General features: G+C 35.2%; 1 protein-coding gene across 3 annotated transcripts in view; it reads left to right on the top strand.

The window, feature by feature from the left end:
- The window catches only part of LOC129740461 (diacylglycerol kinase theta), a 102,554-nt gene extending 83,562 nt beyond the window's left edge, over positions 1-18,992 (top strand). For all 3 annotated transcript variants that reach the window (XM_055732145.1, XM_055732144.1, XM_055732146.1), the window contains one exon: positions 12,297-18,992. In XM_055732145.1, coding sequence (XP_055588120.1) covers positions 12,297-12,443 — 147 coding nt within the window. In that variant the 3' untranslated portion in view covers positions 12,444-18,992. The remainder of the gene's footprint in view (positions 1-12,296) is intronic.
- Positions 18,993-19,375: the final 383 nt, after the last annotated feature.

Here is a 19,375-nt window from a genome sequence, read left to right as displayed (position 1 = left end):
ATAAAACCCCACAAAACAACACAGCTGATTATCTTCTAACCCATTTGTGTGGGTATTAAATGGAAGTCCTTAAAAGGAATGTTTTAAAACTAGGTAACATGATTTAAAAGAGGAAGTTTTCAAGGAAAAAAGGTTACCTACTATACGATTGTCAGATACGATGTGTGAAAAAGAATACTTCTGGCTGAAGCGATGAGAAAAGGCTTTTCCTTATTTGAGCATAAATTGAGCAAAATCGCTGCGAAAATGTCACACATTCTATTCAATCCGTGGCATTAAATTTGTATTTGCTGTTCTGTGACCGTTAAAAAGCATTTTGAAGGCTGCAACCACTTACGGTACAATATATTGGTGCATGATTTGGCCACCGTATTCGGTTTATTGTCTTTTAAAAGTGGATCTGAAATCCACTCTTTTTTATCCCTGCTGAACGAATTAGACAAAATGGTTGACCTTCTTTGTCAGAAATCCATCCCCCTCCCTACTTTCATTGAATCGGTCGTTTTCGATTTTACTCGGCCTCCATAAAAAAATCTACTAAACGAGACACGGTCAAATAGTGGATTCTTAACTGCTCCAGCATCAAGTGTTCATAGCACAAACATGAAGTAGAGCCGACTTTCTAACCTCGCCCTATTAGGTTAAAAGTGCCGCAAGTAATGTAAACACGATACTCTAAAGCGAACCATAGACTACACAACATTTGCACAAAAGCGATGAAATTCTGTCGCTGTGAACACGAGATCTTTTGCATCGAATGAAATTTTGTGTTTCAGATGTCGCTTCTCTTACTTATAGGTTCACTAGGGTACAGGGGCTGAACGGATAGAAAGTGCAATTTTTTGTCCGACGCCTTCTTGAAATCGTGTCTGGCGGATTTCGTTCAACTTTGAAATGCTGGAAGTGACTGAGAAGCACACGATCCCCCACAGTATGGGAATTGGGTGAAAGTAGAAGTCGAATTTTGCTATCCGACGCCATCTTAAAATCCAATATGGCGGCTTATCTTAAAAATGCTGTAAATAACTGAAAATCGCATGAATTTCCTGCAATATGGGTATTGAATGAAAGGGTTCAAAAAGTACATGGAAAATGACAAAAATTTAACAAAAAAATGTCAAAAATCTGAAAAAAAAACACTGAAAAAAAATGTATAAAAATGTAACCAATGTTATGAAAATAAGACAAAATACTGACTGAAATATAAAAAAACTTAGCTCGGCTGTTTAGCTTGATTGACTTCTCACATCCACCTTAATTCATTGAACCCGAAACGGCGTCTAAACTTTTGGACGGAAACTAGTTTGATACAATTGATACTTTCATAATTTATTCCATCATCATTAATTCTCAAACATTTCGGATTCCATAACCGCAGGCGTGGCTCAGTAAAACCTAGGCCACCAATTTTATTCAAAGGTCAAGCAAATAAAAGGCAGTCCATAAATGATGTCACGCAAAATTTGGAAAAAAGACCCTTCTCCCCCCCTTGCCACATATTGTCACAATTTCCGTCACCCCCCTTTTTGTATAACGTCACGTTTTCATCAACCCCACCCCCCCTTCCCCGGGGATAAAATTTGAAACTCTTTAAAAATTGATTAAGAATGTATGTTTATTTTAAATTTTCAATTACAATCAAAGAATTGAAAAAAGGTTACCAACTTTTAACAAGCCTTCAATCATTGCTTAAAACACATTTCAATCATAAGTCCAAAGATCATGTTGATGACTTTCCATATCAATGACCGGGGGTAACAATATGTGATGTCACGTTCAAGCTGACCCCCCCTCCCCCATGTCACAAATTGTCACAATAATCGAAACCCCCTTCCCCCCCTCCTAACGCGTGACATCATTTATGGACGGCCCCTAATGGTGTCTGGGATTGACAGCACATTCACAACGTACAAAACAGATGCTCTTTCTTTGTACATCAATAATGGTGCCGGCCACGTCCTAGACGTGACAAAAGTATAACAAAACTGTGGCAAAAATATGAAAAAAAAACTATGACTAAAATTTGACAAACAAATGACAAAAATCTGAAAGAACTATGACAAAAATATGAGAAACGAAAAAGTGACAAATGACAGAACTTGGAATAAAAAAGACACATGTAGTAAAAAATTATGCCGAAAAAATGACAAATATTATAAAATTATGACAAAAGTATGAAAAAAAAATGACAAAAATTACTAAACTTTGACAAATGTGATATGATAAAATTAGGAAAAAAGGCAAAAACCAGACCGATCGAAAATAACACAAATATTTGACAAAAAATTTACAAATATGACATAAAAATAACCAAAAATTTACAATAAAATCACAAACATATGATAAAACTATGACAATGATGGTAGAAATATGGCAAAAGTTTGACAATAAAATGAAAAAAATATGACAAATTTGCTAAAATATGACAAAGTTTTGACAAAACTATGACAAAAATCTGACAAAATTATGAAAATTGGGATAAAAATTCCGACAAAAATATGTCAAAAAAGTGATAATCTGATGATAAATACGACAGTAAAATGAAAAATATTTAACAAAATTACATAACTTTAACAAATGATAAAATGACAAAATTATGACAAAAATTTACAATAAAATGACAAAAATCTGACAGAACTATAACAAAGTTTTGTAAACTTTTTGTTGTAATATTTTTTTGCCATTTTTTTTGTTATATTTTTATCATATTTTTGCAAAATCTTTGTCATATTTTGGCGACTCTTGTCAATTTTTATCACATGTAGTATTTTTTTTTGTAGATTTCTGTAATTTTATTGCCAAATTTTGTCCCAGTTGTCATTTCTTTTTAGTTTTTATAGTTGTAATTTTTTTTATCACATATTTTCAATAATGATGTCAAATTTTTGTCAAAGTATTTTTTCGAATTTTTTTATATTATAAATTTTTGTCACTTTTTTGATAGTTTTTTCAGGTTTTTTTTTATATTTTCTTGGAAAATTTCTGCCCTCCGTCATGTTTTTTTTTTTTTTTTATATATTTTGATCATGGCATTTTATTGTCAGATTTATCAAATTTTTTATATACAGGGCTAGAAGCGACCGTGAGACAAAAAAGTAGATCAAAATAGTTACTTTTAATATAAATTAGGGCAATAGAAAATTCAAAAATTTCAACCAGACGATTAAATGATTAACCCACACAACACAATTTTTTTCCGAGATGCAAAGAATTTAGGAACTGATTGAGACTAATTTGGATTCGATGATTTCTAGCAGCTCGCGTTTTTGAAAAAAACTTAAGAAAGTGGGTAAAAATTCATTTTATAAATTTGTGCTCTTTTTGGATGAAACTGTTGAAGAGTACAACGATTTGGAAAATAAAGTTTTTAATTCAATGATTAACTTTCCCGAAGATCGCGAGTAATTTTGACTTCTGAGAAAAAAATTGAAAAAGTTTTCTTAATGTTTATTGTTTCCAATTAAGCAAAATACAGCAATTCTAAATTTTTAAGAAATTTTGATTTTGAAATTGAATCTTAGATATTTCTTAAACCAGAAGTACAACCGTTTTGCAATCTTCAAAAAAAAACTTAAATGAATTAAAATCTTTAATGAATCAAAATCTTTGAAAAAACTTTCTTCAGCGGTGTCAGAAAAAGTTGTGATGTTATCTATCTAAATTTCTCTGAATCTATAATATCTAGGCAAAATCTGATTCCTTGATTGAATGGAGGATAATAAATAGTTTCAAAATCATTAATCAAAATCAATAAATTTCAACATTTCCACACGCCATATCACTAGAACCAGAACTGATAGACAAAATCTGGCAAATTATTCGAATTCAGGACGCCAACGTCTTCCAAAAACAGTTATTAAAACATAGGCACCAAAAATACTGTTTCCTAGTGTAGACTATTAGTCAATTCTTTTTGTTTTAAAACATTTTTTTAAAAAGAGGATTCATAGGCTACTGGCAAGCAAAAAAATATACATGCCATCAGACTGAGTCAATTTGGGTTATATTTGGATTTCTCAGGTCTTAAAAGATAAGTTTTGAATCAAAACTCATCCATGTTTTTGAGAATTTTACGTTTTCATAGGTCAGTTATTTTTTACGTTAAGGTTTGAACGGGGAAATTTGAAATTTTGTTCTTAAAAAAGAGCATATTTTTTTCTATTTTGGAAATGAGCCAGCTAATCGTTTTTGTGCCAATTGATAAAACTCAATCAATGTTCTGCTGAACAATTTTGTCGAAGACCAAAACTCAATTTCCCTAGAGCCAAAACGAAAAATTTGAGACCTGAGAAACTTAGAAATTCAAAAAAGACTTTTTTAAGGAAATGAGTACTGAAAAATATGAGAATTCTAATAAATATTGGAAATATTTTTATATTGATTTTTGGAATTAGCTTAAGAATAATACATTTTATAAATTAAAGCTTTTACAAGTACATTAAAATGAGGAAAAATGAAAATTCCAGACGATTCCAGAAAACGACGCAAAAGTAAAAATATTATAGAAATATATGAAAATTAAAAAAAAAAAATTATTGAAACAATTGACTAACGAAAAAAGTGTCGAAATTTTGTATCCCAGACAAATTTGTTGTATTTTACTTTTGAACATTGAATTCCATTAAAAATTAAAAGTCTAGACTTCACTTAAAGATAAATTAAAAATATAAGAAAACTGAAACAAAGCTTTTAAGGGTAAAGCTACATATAAACGTTGATAAAATACGTTTTTATACATGGATATTTGAGACTTAAAGCAAAAATAGCACAATAAAATAAAATTGAATTTGTAAGAAAACTATTTATAATAGTGACATCAGTGACCAAAATTTAAAAAAAGAAACAGGTGAGTGACACGCTTAAAAAAACGGGACGAAGTTACTAAAAACTGACCAACTTTTAGCCCTGGACATATTTTTCCCTTTTTCCATAATTTTGTGTATTTTTGTCATTGGTTTGTAAGTTTTTTTTATGCAATTTTCACTCATTTACAATATTTTACAGTTGAGCGGAAGCTGTCATGTTGGATTTCAAAATGGTGTACCATAGCGTCAGAGAGATAACCGTAGTGTGGGTGTTTCATGCGGTTTTCAGCAGGCTTCTTCGATTCTCTTGATTTTTGCTCACTTTTTCTCATCTGCTTGTCAAATGCCTAAGAGAAATATGCTTTCTCACACTTAAAGAGATCAAGCAGCCCATGTTTTGTTGCAGAGCATTTCAAAAACGCAGTCACCCAATTTCATTCTCGCAGGGAGAAATGTTTATCAGCTTCTCAGTTACTGGCTGAGAAATCAACGACTGAACAGAGTTGTGATGCTTCGGTTGTGGTTTATTTCAGCACTAGCTGACCCAGTGATCTCTGATTCTTTAAATTTCGAAATTAATAACTTTTGTTATTTGAATTTTACTTCCGGCCTGTCAAATTCTTCAATTTATGATTGTCAGAATATCCCCAGCAAAAAGGCAGGTTGACAAATGCTTGGGCCAATGTTCCATAATTCCATATAAAAGAGGACGGTTCATTTACACATTTAAGCTGTCCACGTGATTTGGTGAAACAGCCCTATTCCATTTTCATTTCTTTTTCTCCTAGGAGCGATTAGAATAGCATAACTTGTCTGTGGCATAACTATTCCCTTGCATTCACTGAGTAATTCGTTTCACTCATCACACGAAGCGCTGAAGAGGTTTTTTCAGAGTCACACACCAACAGTGCTCTGACTCTGACAGTAGAAGAGTGATCATTCGTTAAAGAAAAAATTTCTCTTCGCTCTCTCAGCAACAGATGATGAAATGCTCATTTGAAATCGACTCACAGTTCTTAGGAGCGAAAAAGTTCACTGTCTCATTTTGGGCAAGATGAGCAAAATGAAGCCTGGTTTGTACCCTAAGTTGGAAAAAAAATCTGGAAAAATCCTACTCTACCTTCTGCCACGATTATGGTTGACAGAAGAACCTTCGGGTACTTTTTTTCACCAAGACTAGCGCAACTAAAAGTGAGTGCAGAAGCGAACACATCGGCAGATGAGTAAAGGCAAGCAGCAATAGAGTTGTTTTTGAAATTTCCCACGCAAATTTGCTAATCGTGTACTGATGAGACAGGGGAAAATATAACCTCAAAAACTTTCAGTACAAAACAAATCTACACGCTCCTTTTTTAAATTCAAAATTAAGAATTTTTTGTTCAAAATAGCACTTCAGTGGCAGCCCTCAACTTTGAGTTCGACTGGACAATCGCAAAACTAAGTTCTGATAGGCATCCCGATCAGGAGGGAAAAACAAAATTATATCAAGATGAGATATTTTGATACTAATTTATTTTCTATCTAAATGAGTTATAATTCAGTACTCGTAGGATGTTAAAATATCTCAAATTATATCAGAAATTCTATACGATCATAGCTAAATTATATCAGTTTTTGATATGCTCCTATCAAGATTATATCTCGTTCAGATAGCATAGTTTGATATTAGGCAGAACAAAACCTATCAGAATTATAACTTATCTAGATATGCATGCTTCGTGAAACTTTCTAGTGGAATGTCAATAACCCACATTGTTTGCTGAAACCATGTTCCATTTATGGTTTCCTAAAATTATGATTCTATTTCAAGAATCTGTTGAGCGAATTTCATTAAAGTACAGTTTGGGCCGTTAACTTCGATGTCCGTGTTTCAGAAAAAGTTGTTCGTATATCAAAATAAGATATAATCGTTTTATTTAAGGACAATCCGCAAAAAAATTTTATCATTGAAAATGAGCTCAACCCGATCAGGAGGGAAAAACTAAATTATATCAAGATGAGATATTTTGATACTAATATTTTTCCTATCTAAATGAGTTATTATTCAGTACTCGTAGGATGTTAAAATATCTCAAATTATATCAAAAAATCCATGCGATCATAGCTAAATTATATCAATTTTAGATATGCTCCTTACAAGATTATATCTCGTTCAGATAGCATAGTTTGATATTGGGCAGAGCAAAACCTATCAAAATTATAACTTATCCAGATATGAGTGCTTCGAGAAAATTTTCTAGTGGAATGTCAATAAACAACATTATTTGCTAAAACCATGCCCCATTTTTGGTTTCCCAAAACTTGGATTCAATTTTATGAATCTGTTGAGCGAAACTCGTTAATGTAAGGTTTGAGCCGTTGACTTCGATGTCCGTGTTTCAGAAAAAGTTGTACGTATATCAAAATAAGATATAATCATTTTATTCTGGGACAATCCGAAAAAAAACCCATTCAAGTCTGTCAATCAGAATAAGATATAATTCAGATTGGAGAAACTTGAAATCGAAATGTTTGAGTACTTAATTATAACTGAATCAGATGTAAATATCTTGGTGAGATACGTTTGAATTATTATTTTGATATGCTCTCCTGATCGGGAACCCATTCAAGTCTGTCAATCAGAATAAGATATAATTCATATTGGAGAAACTTAAAATCAAAAATTTTGAGTACTTAATTATAACTGAATCAGATGTAAATATCTTGGTGAGATACGTTTGAGTTAATATTTTGATATGCTCTCCTGATCGGGATACTCAATACTAAGTTCGGCAGTCGAACTCAAATTTATCCTTTTTATTGGAAAGTTGTTTATTTTCAGGAAATGAAAGGATGGTTAAACAAATTTGTACCCGGATGTTTCTGTTCCGGCACATTGCATTGCAATTACAGAGCTTTGGAAAGTTTTGACACTTCCGGTCGAAGAAAACTTCCGGATGTTACTTCTCACGGGAAGTAAATAACATCCGGAAGTTTCCGGACATTCCAAACCGCTCACTATATGATGACAATGACGGACAGAATTTTACGCTGACACGGTGGACATTTCATTATGAAGTTCCTTCATAGTCTTCCGGTAATTGTTCCGGAACGACAAAATTTTGCGTCGTGTTCGTTGGTTGCTGTTCCGGTTGGAAGTGAACTGCTAAGTGTTTTCAGTCCAACAAAAAAAGTTCGATTTCGAGTTCAAAGATCGAGCTCAGCTTTGCTCCCTCGCCAAAGGAAAAAAAGGGAACAATTTTGAGTTCGCAGTTCGAACTCCGTTTTCAACCATCGCAAGAAGGAAAAATGATACTTAACTTTAAGTTCATAGAATCGAACTACACTGAAAATCAAAAGTTCCCAAACTTGAGAACGTCCACCCCCCAAACCTGAGTTCAATATTGACAACTCATGTTTGTGAAGAAATCACGGCTTATCAACATGCCAAACTTGCCCTTCAAGAGGAGAACTATTTTTTTGTGGGATTTTTTAATGTTGGAAAATCTGCTTCTACTACCTCCATCGTGGCAGATCTACGTTTGGGTGGTCAGTTCAAAGCGAGGAACTGTTTTTTTGGGGGATAATTTTATTCCTGCTTCCTTCATAGAAAGCCTCACATATACGTTGCTGAAGCAATCATACCCAACAGCCCTTCGGTGTTCGAGCGGTTAGCATCCTTAGATGGTAATCGCAGCGCCACTGCCGGTATGGGTTTGATTCCCGAACCCACATCGTTTTTTTTTTGTTTCCATTTCATTGTAGTATCAGATTTTGGGGGATCAGTTCTCTGTCAAGAGTTTAACTTTAGACTAAGCCGTCAATAGCCAAACCTGTAGGTTCATTCGGGATGGTGGGGAAAGTTCTCAAGTTTGGGTATTTTCGAGGTTCAGTGTATGTTTTGAACCTCGGTCATACTCACTTTTGAGTTAAAAAAAAAGTTACAAACATTACGAAAAGTTTTTTTTTCCTTATGTTGCAAAAAACTTCAACCTTCCGAGTTGCTATAGACTCTAGAGCTTATCCTCTGAATTTATCTTTTGAATTTTCACTCTCGCCTTTACCCGGTAATATGGTTTTCACTGCTCTTTAATTTGGTGTAAGGCCGGCGTCTCAACCGAGCTGGGTTGGTGAAGAGAACGGAAAATTGCACTGAGGTGTGTTTTTCAAGCCGCTCAGGTGGAAAATTGCCAACCATGATAACCGACAACTTTGCCGTTCTCTTCAGTACGATTCAGAGTGGCTCCTGATCCAGACTTCTGATCTTCCTCCGACAAGAAACTAGCTGAAATAGTAGAGTAGAGTTTGGCTTATTAAACATCGCCAGAGAACTCTGCTCACGATGAAATTCTCTCTTGTGAAGCAATTTCCGATCAGCAATCAATTTACTTAGCAGGGATAATTCACATCAGTTTGTGATTGATGAGGTTAAGATAAAATGTTAAATGTTTTTTTTTGTTTGTGTGTGCGTGTTTTATACTGGCTCAATGTTTTTGCGGTGCTTATTTTGGACATTCCATAAGCCTCTCCGGGTGGCATTCTACGGCTGTTGACCAGAGAGTCTCTAACGTCAAACTATTGACTTGTTGTAATTAAACTTAAATTTAAATCGATACAACTCAACTATAATGAAGCCAGTTGTATCAAAACTTGTGTGTGTGTCTTATTTTTATTTTTTCTTTTAGTTCCGTTTCCCATTATGTTTTTCGTTTCTGCGTTTTCTCGTCAAACTGCAAAATCAATTCGTTCCATCTTTCGGTCCCTGACCCTTTACTAAAAAAACCCCTCCTCTCTCTATATACGTAGGCCACGATGCTGAAAAAGATTAAGAGCAAACGGAGACTCACTGAGCCGCATATCTCGCCGGCCGTGGCGGGATTCTCGCAGGGGGGACCTCCGGAAAATGGAGACCGTGATAAAGACGCGATGAGCGGAGGAGCATAGAGTTCCCGTCCGTCCGGTCCTAGTTTTCTGTTTTCCTGCTTTCTGTAAACTTTTCCTGTATTTCTTAACCTCCCTCTAACTGAATCGTCTTAAAAAAAAAAACAAAAACCCCGAAAATATCTCTTGCCTACTGGACAAGTTTGGCGGGCTGGGGATCTTTCAACGATGCGCACCACCTGTAATAGAACTTTGTGTTTTTCAATGAACCCTAGACTACAATAATGCCAATACGACCTACCAAAGATACGAAGAATACAATCAGCTAGGTCTCTGAGAGAGAGAGAGAGAAAAGGGAAAAAGTAGAGAGCTTTGGATTTTATGCATAGGCTGAGATCTTATTTTTCGAAACAAATGCATTATAAACAACGGTTAATGTTTTGTGTACTTAAAGTATAGCATTGTTATTACTTTCGCAGAAAGATTAAGTATTAGTTGAAAACACTAGAGAGCCTGTTTGAACTTGAATTGTTAATGGCAGTCATCAGTAGTAAAACTTAATGAAAGCAAATATAACACTTATATCACGAATAATAGCACATTTGATCCGAACTGTTCGACGTAGGACAGTTTTTCTACATCTGTACAGTGTGATGGAAAACTCAAAAGATTTCGTTTCCAATCCCCTCAAAACTCTCACGCCACCGAATCTCACTTTTCGATTTGTGAACACCCACACTTTTTACCATATTGCATTTATTCCGAGTATATGAAATTTTTAATACGAAACACGAACACCATCTACCGAATTCGTACAGAACGGAAGCGGAAGCACTCACACCTTCCAGTGATGTCATCTGTATTTCTCTATCACGTATTTTCACCGAATTTCCGTCCCTTCTCCGAGAATCAAATAAAAAACACTCACACTCACACACCCTACACACTTTGTATACTAAATAACACACTGAGTTATCCAGTATATAATTAATCGTTAACGAATATATTCTTCTAACTTTTTTATTTTTTGTTCGAAAACAACTCTCTTACTTAGATTAGTTTTGTATTGCTTTCATTCATCTGTTTAAATACCTTTTACCTAGTATCTAAATTCAATCAAAAATAAGCGCTGTTCACCGTTTGTTTCAAATAAAAAACCGTTCAATGTTAGAACAATTTTCTGAAGTGTCCATATCGCAATGGCATAATCCATATCTAGCTCGTTTTTAAAGGAAATCGAAGATTAAATTATTTTGATATTGATAAAAAGGCTTCAATCATCGTTAGTTTAGTTTTTTTTCTCGGTCTTTCTGTTGTTTACGAATGCTTTTCGTCTTTCCCGAATATTTTAGCTTGTTTTTTTTTTCGATGAACGATCTAATTAGCCCTTTTAGGCTCTGATGATGTATGTTTATTATAATTTCAAAGTGTGTTTAGGCAACGGCAAAGATAGAATAGACAACTGAAATCGTAGCTTGAAAAAATGTGCTCGAGTTCCTAGAAGTTCAACGAATTTCAGATTGTGATTCTGTTTTTTTTTGTTTATTTGGATCCTAACTGCTGATTCTGAATTTTGATTCAAACCTGATTCGAAATTAGCATTCTTAAACATGATGATTTTGAATTTTGAATTGGACTTTTGAACTTATATTCCGATTTCTGATTCTTGATTTTGAATTCAGAATTAGAACTCAGATAATTCTGAATTATGAATTTTTATTCTTAATTTGAATTATTATTTTGATTCCAGATTATGAACATCGGGTTTTGGATTCTGACTTTTTAGACCTCTTAGTTTCTCAAATTTTTCATTCATAATTCACATTTTCCTTAAATCTTTTTTTTAATAAAAACTGTTCCCAAAGTTGGAATTCCAGAATGATTGAATTAAGATCTAGTCATTTATCTAATTTTACAGTTTGATTTCCTAAATTCAGTCTCTTTCGCATTCATTTCGTCGTATTTTTTTTATCTTCTTCGACTGTGATTGTGTCTTTTATCAATATTGGAATGATGCATTGCTACTGTCCGTAAACCCAAAAAAAATTTTTTTAAGTGCTATGCCATTGATTTCTTGTTCTCAATATTCTTATATTTTTCTTCTCTGGTTTGACATATGCTAAAATTTCGCTATTTTTGAATGAGTAATTTTAAACTTCCCCTTTGCATTTTAACGAGATTTTGTTTCAGTTTTCTAACATTTAATTTGCTGATGTCGAAAAATTGGATTAAGTCCTACATTGTTTTCACCACAAAATGCATTTTTTTCTTTTCTCTTTTTCTTAATAATATGAAAAATAAATCATGGAAAACACCCTACGTGATGATACTCGAATGCCAACATATTAACACCACAAAAAATACTTTCGATTACGCCAAACCATCCTCAACAATCCGAATAAACCGTGCGATGAAAATTCAACCTAAACAAAATGAAAATACTGTCCATCGATTTGTTGCAAATAATTTTTCTGCACCTTTCCACGATCTGAAAACAAAAAACGAAACGATCTATGAACTTGTGTGCATCTTTCCCAATGAATTCGAACTATTTTGCCATCACAAATCCAACTCAACTAAACCCAAACGATGTAAAAAAAATGATAAAAAATCGCTGACCGGACGGTACAGGCGACCATGTTGAAAAAGATGAAGGGTAAAATGAAGCGCCGAAACACCGAACCCACGATGCAGGTGATGGGACCGTCGGGGATGCAAATGACCCTGACCGCCCCGCAGGAACCGGAAGAGGTCGATTCGAACAATACCGATTTCTGAATTTGGTATAACGAGCGATTAATTTAACGTGCTTCGTCGTTTGTTGACACTACCACATCCACCATGGCGCTAATAACGGCTCGAGCCACCGAAAGGGCTCCACACCATTCGGACTCGGATCCGGAATTAGAACCGGGTACCCCGGGCTCACAACCATCTCTCACCACAACACCATCCCCCTAGGACAGGAGAATAATCCAAACTTCTAAAAAGCAACCGATCCCCAATAGAATTTTCGCTTTTAAGTTAAACAATTCGAAAACTATCATTTGTCGTCTGTGAGCGACACATGTCTCGGGATGGGATCTATAGATATCTCAACTAGTGATGACGAGAACGTCGTCACAAATGTAGTTATTTAGTGGAAATATTGGAGACACATTTATAGTTAGCGATTTGAAATCTCACAGACAGAACACTCACTTACACAGTCATATACTCACATCGGCACGAACACAAACAAACAAAAACAATGACACATAGAAATAATCAAGCAAAATCAGCTGTTCAAAAGATAAACGCAAAACGTGCAGGATTTACTTTGGAATCCACAAAATACCAACGGTATCAAGCACTTCCCCAGCCCACCCTTACGTAATTGTAGTAAAAAAAAAAAAACAAGAAATAAATTTGAAAACTGAAAACAAAATCCTAGTACAAGGTCCAAACACACCTGCACTGAGAAATACGAACACAAACACATCCACACACACATGCGAACCCAATTGACAAAAGGCAATCAAAACAATTAGTAAATTCATTCACTCACACGTACACACCAAATCATACTGGAATATTCATCGAGACGTATAAAAATGTTGCGAAACCACCTAATAAATCCAATTCTAGTTTAAAAAAACAAGTCGGCGGCATGTGACGATGCGACAGGAACACAACACAGAAACATTGAACAGGCAGTGCTAATTTCGCTTCTGGAAACAGGCAAAATATGATCAAACGATATTCAAATCAAGCAAACTACTAACTGTACAGCATTCAACCCCGTGGGAACAAAAAACTTTTGCCAAAAAAAAAACTATAATGAAAACAAAACAAACCAAAACTGAAATCCTATAGCCCAATACTTAACGCGAAGCGAAAACAAACAAAAGCAAAGTAACAAATCGAGCAAACGATCAAGAAACGTTAAATTAATGGCTCCGGAGGAATACAACAATAACAAATAACATCCGTGTGTAAACAACCAAAGCAGACTACTTGAGGAACAATAGTGCGCCGACAGGCACAACTCTAGTGCGCAGCAAAACAATGAAAGAATAACAGAAGAGGAAAAATTCCTCTCAATAGTAATATCAAACAAAGGAAACATTGTTCAGCAGAGAAAGTGCTAATTCTTACTCGATTGGAAAAAAAATGTGGAAGCAATCGAAGAAAGAAATAGCAATCACTGGAACGTAGGAAGAAGAAAATATGGAGCAAAAAAAAAAACAAACCAACAATGAGGAACACACAATACGAAACGATAACCTAAATTTCGTAGCGGGAAATTCGACAATGCAGGAATGGAACAATACACACAAACACAAACACAAACACTGAAGAGGGTGCAAACAGCACATTTCACGTACACAGTACACAGTAAGTTCACACTTTTCTTCATTATGAAAGTGTCGTCTTAGTTTTTGTTGTTTTGAAGTGTTTTCAATTATTCAATATTATTTTTATAGAATCCATCTACAAAACAGTAACTTCAAGTTAACGTAAATAATACAAACGATTGAAAAACATTTCAACCTACTTTGATGATGTTTTTTCTTCCATTCACTATATAAGTTCAAATGTTTGAGCTTCGTTCCAGCACATATTGGTAGTATACACTCACTTACAAAAAACACACATACACATGAACACAAGACTCCCGTTTTGAAACACCACAAACACAAACTCGTCGATAGAGAGAAAAAAACAACAATAAGGGTACCATGTTTTTAGACCGTACTGACTCATGCAGCGAACCATAACCAAAAACAGAGAGAATGAAAAAACGGGAGCGAACAAACCAGGGTTCGAGAATATTAAACACCCTCAAATCGTGCCGGAAATTTGGGAAAACGATCCGTTATCTTCGCCGGAAATGACGAAACGGGTGGTTTGATGGAAAAATCATGAGGGATATCTAAAATCTTTAACACAAGTATTTATACGGAAAAGTTGTTGACTATATTTACTGAGATTTTTATTTCTATTATTTTTCTATACACAACAAACACAAACACACGAGCAGGTGACAACAAAAAAAATGGGTAAAAATTAAATTTTCAATGCAATCACCTGAAGCTTCCAAACGAGAGAAAAAGCTGCGGAAGCGATGAAAAAAAATGGAAAAGTAGCTAATAATGCCGGGTGGGTATGCAAATAATTATATTTGATTGAGAAGTTATGATTATTAGTGGAAAACCCTAGTAAACAAGGTAGGAAGCAGAAGAAAACGAATAAAAATAGGGAAACAGAAACATAACAAAGTAAAATTGAGATGGAAGAAATAAAACACTTATTCTAATACGCTTATTGATGAAAAAACAGAGGATAAAACAAAAAAAAAAGAAATAAACAGGAATAAGAGATACACTGAACCGGAAGGAATATTTTGAAGCGTTTTCAATGCTAGCAGGAAGTGTAGCACGGTGCGCGTATGTAAACCAAAGAAGCAGAAAAAGGTAGAAGACATATGAACAGGAGGAATCAATCTCCAACGATAGAAACTGGTTTTGAACAAATCTGCGTGAAATAGGTGAGATGCATATATGTATTGATTATGTTATTTTAGTTCAAACTACGAATAAACACAAACAAGAAAAACTGCATTAAGTTACAAAACAAAGATACAAAAAGGTGTTACGTACCGTAAGAAAAAATGAAAAACAATTATAGCCGTAAATTGTAATTTGAACAATTACGTTCTGTATGGTATTTTACCAAAACTACATAAAACAAATCTATTGAATATTGTAGATCAAAGCATACCCAAATCTAGTCACGAAACAAGGGAAACTCACTTGCCAAAAACAAAATAATAAAAAAAAACAAACGAAAAATTAACCCCAAACTTGACATCCATTCACTCTAGAGAGAGCATCAACGACGCATACCAAAACATTGAACACAAAAACAAAAATATTTTCACCAATACTGGTCACTTGAAGTTAAAGTCAAAACAAAAATTCATTCACATATGCAACTAGTTTAATAGTACAGCAGCGGGTGAAAGTAACCATTCATAATAGCAGACACGAAAAAAAAAAGTTTCCTTTACCAACGATAAAAACAAACCAAAAACAAAACTATTATTACGAGTAAACCTGACCATTGCCGGAAACCGTGCTGCGAGCACGCCCTGGATGGCACCACTCAATGTTCCAAACGAGTCTCTCGATCGACTCCGCTCCGAATTCGTGAGTGAACAGCAACCTGTGAGAGCATGATCGAAGGTCTCTCTTTTACTGAAAATTGAGTATCGTAACTAGTGTCTCTAGTGGTGTGCCCAGCGCGGTTACGAATGACCTACCTTGGGAATGTTTAGCCAACGCACGGAATCTTCCGAGACAGGAAGATTGGAAGGTTGGAACAAATGCCGATTCGATTTTAGCTTCAAGACAGGAAACATCAGGTTAGGATTCGGTTGAGCCGGAAAGTCAAAACGGAGAAAAAAAATCTACTTATAGGGGTGCGTTCCCTATAACATTCTCAGTGTCATTCTACCAACAACCAGAGTCGCATTCCCGATGAGGGGAGTGCGAACACCAAAAAAAAACCGTTGTATGCATGTACGAAAACTCCCCGATGGAAGATGAACCTATGGCTGAGGTCAACAAAAAAAGAAAGCCAACCGGACGAACCGAGTCTCGACACATAAAGCACACAGCTATACACATTCATCTAACGTCAAAAACAAAGTCAGCGTATTGTAACAACAAACAATCATCAATCCTCGGCACGGTCACGGTCGCCATATGTTCATCTTTCCGCCTTAGTTCCAGTTTAGCATTACTGAGAGAGCCTGTGTTCGTTAGGTTTGAGAAGCCTTAGTTTGAGAGAGAGAGAAGCAGCTTTAGCAACACTGCGTTACCACACTCTGGTCCGGAATAGATCGATCGCTAACGCAGTGCAACGAAACGTTATTCCTCGCTATCCAGAAATCTGTAGGGGCTCAGTGTTACTAGCTTTACGATTCCGGAGGTGCGTTCGGGTGTCGAATTAGGTTTCAGTGCGCTCGCAACCGAGCCGTGTCTAGGGTTCTTCGCCAATCGGAAGGCGGTTTCTCCTGAGAACTCAGCTGAAGCATTGCCAAAAGTTGGGGAACAATCTGCTACAGACGCTCTCACCATAGATCTAGTACCACATACACCTTTCTGGATAGTGACAAAATCGTTCGTACGCACTTTTTACAGTGCACATAATATCAAAAAAACAAAACATAGAAATTCAGGTTCATTGCGTACCCTAAGTTAGTCAAAACGGAAGAATCAGTTCAGGTGTTCTAGGTTAGTATAGCGTACATACGGGAAAAGAACCAATTACTTTACTCTTTCAGTTTCAATTCAATCCCCCTAAACCCATGCTAACATAACACACACACAATAGTAATAATAGCGAATACTATTATTATAACTATGATGTAATTAAAGAGGTAAAAGATAAACAATGACCATAATATATAACAAGTATATCTTTTAAAAATAAATTTAAATAAAAAAAATCTCAAGATAGAGTTGATGTAGTGTCGAGAATGCATATACATATTACAGATATGATTAAAGAAATTTAATTGAATAATATTTTTTCGTATGAACAATTGAGGAAGAAAACAACCAAAACCACTAGAACTCTAAAGTATGTCGTACTATACCAAAACCGAAAATAGAACAACATTCTTGAAGAAAAATCAAACTGTCAAGCAAATTGCCGCATTATTTAGCGAAATGAGATGTATTTTTGGGGCAACCAACGACGTGTTTTGAGATCGAGCCTATGCCATTCGGACTAGTAATTGCACCCCAACATTTTTCAAGTTTCTTTTCCCGAATACGACCCGTAACAGTCGCATAGCAAAGGCTTAGTCCAAATGGCACCGGTTTCAAGGGTCGTGCCTTCGAAAATCTTCCAACCATCCAGAACGATGGTTTATCAGCGGCATTACGTAGGGCATTCTATAACAAGAATCAGACTACAGGAGTGCGACCAATACCAATATACTATAACAAAAATCGCGCATCTAGAGAAGCCAAAAACGAAAATTATGAATAACAGAGTCTGTCCACTTTCTATCACCTAGTAGTGGACCGATCTCTAAACTTTCCCACCCCCAAATACGAAAAATCAAATGGAAGCGAGCGTTCGCAACAAAAAGTAATAATTAAAAAAAACGACACATAAAAATATACACACGCATTCAAATCACAATCTATCGAAATCAATTGGAAAAGAAGAAAAACCAGTTGAGTTAACAGAAGTGTAACAAACAACAATTAACCGAAAGGCATCTCTCTCTTGATGTTATTCGTTTTCAAACCAAGAAGAAAATAAAAAAAAGCAAACCCTGAGAAGCGCCATCGAAAAAGAGAAAACTACTGAACTACGTGAACGTGTACGCGTTGAAGAGCCGTTTGAAAGATCATCAAACATACCCGCGTTAAAAACGGCTGAAGCGGGGTGCATTTCTAATATTTAAATAAAAAAAAAAACACTAGCGCAAGCAAGGGTTCGTTGCAAGGCTAATCTCATAGAGAACGAAGTCGTAACGAGCTACAATCACTCGCAACAAACCCAGCATCGAATCAAGAAAACCAAAATCAACCAACAAAGCGAAAGTAAAATCAAACAGGGGAAAGGCACACCGCTGAAATAAAAGAACAAAAACATAAAAAATCCAAAAGAGAGTATAGAACGGACAAATAAGAGAGAGAGAGAGAGTGTGTGTGATAGCAAGAGTGAAACAACATTACAACACATCCCATCTTCTCTTCTTAACAAGTATTCAGGTGGGAGATTTTAACGGCCGACACAAGAACAATAGGTTGCCCGGGCAGATTGTGAGTTCCGAAATGAGCAAATATCACCACGGCACACACGAGCACGAGAACTTGAAAAATCAAACAACAGTCACACGTTCATATCTGGGAGAGATCAAATGAAAACAATCTACAATGTATGAAACAAAGGGCGAGAAGGCACCGGTTGTCTTACTTCCGTTGTGCGTTCGAAGAAACCGGTGGCAATCGAAAGGGACGTAATGGAAACACTCTCACCTCTCTATTCACCACTTAGAAAAGAAGAAAAATTGAATGAACAACAAAACGGTTTAAGAAACAAAAAAAAAACAAAACCAGAAGAGGAAATCGTCACCACACACACACATGAATCGATAAGAAAGTATAAACAAAAAACTATTAACTATTTAATAACTATTATTAAAATGAATTATATAATATATAAATATATGTGATTATAAATAGGTTAAACATAATTTGTCAATAGTAAGAACAAAAAATATATATATACATATATGTAAAATTAAAAAATATACAAAAACTATCGCTGTTTTGATTTGGGATCCGAAAGACCATTCTTATTTTACAAAGGAAGTATCCAAGTGTAACCTGTACATGACGCTCATTAGACCGGTTGTTTTCTACGGGCACGAGACATGGATATTGCTCAAGGAGGACATGCGCACACTCGGAGTATTCGAGCGACGAATGTTAAGAATTATCTTTGGCTGCGTGCAGGAGAATGGAGTGGTATGAACCGTTTCAAATAAAAAAAAAGTAATGAGAAAAACTATATTGAATGAGTTTCAAGATCAAGATGTTAGTAACATTTGATAAAAAATAAGTATGGGTCATTCCATGTCAAGTGTGCACAGCCAGAAAAAAAATCTTATCGAAAATTCGCCAAACTTGACCGAAAGACTT

This window comes from Uranotaenia lowii, chromosome 1 (assembly GCF_029784155.1).
Source record: "Uranotaenia lowii strain MFRU-FL chromosome 1, ASM2978415v1, whole genome shotgun sequence".
Classification (NCBI taxonomy): Eukaryota; Metazoa; Arthropoda; class Insecta; order Diptera; family Culicidae; genus Uranotaenia; species Uranotaenia lowii.
This window is presented reverse-complemented; position numbering and strand designations above follow the sequence as displayed.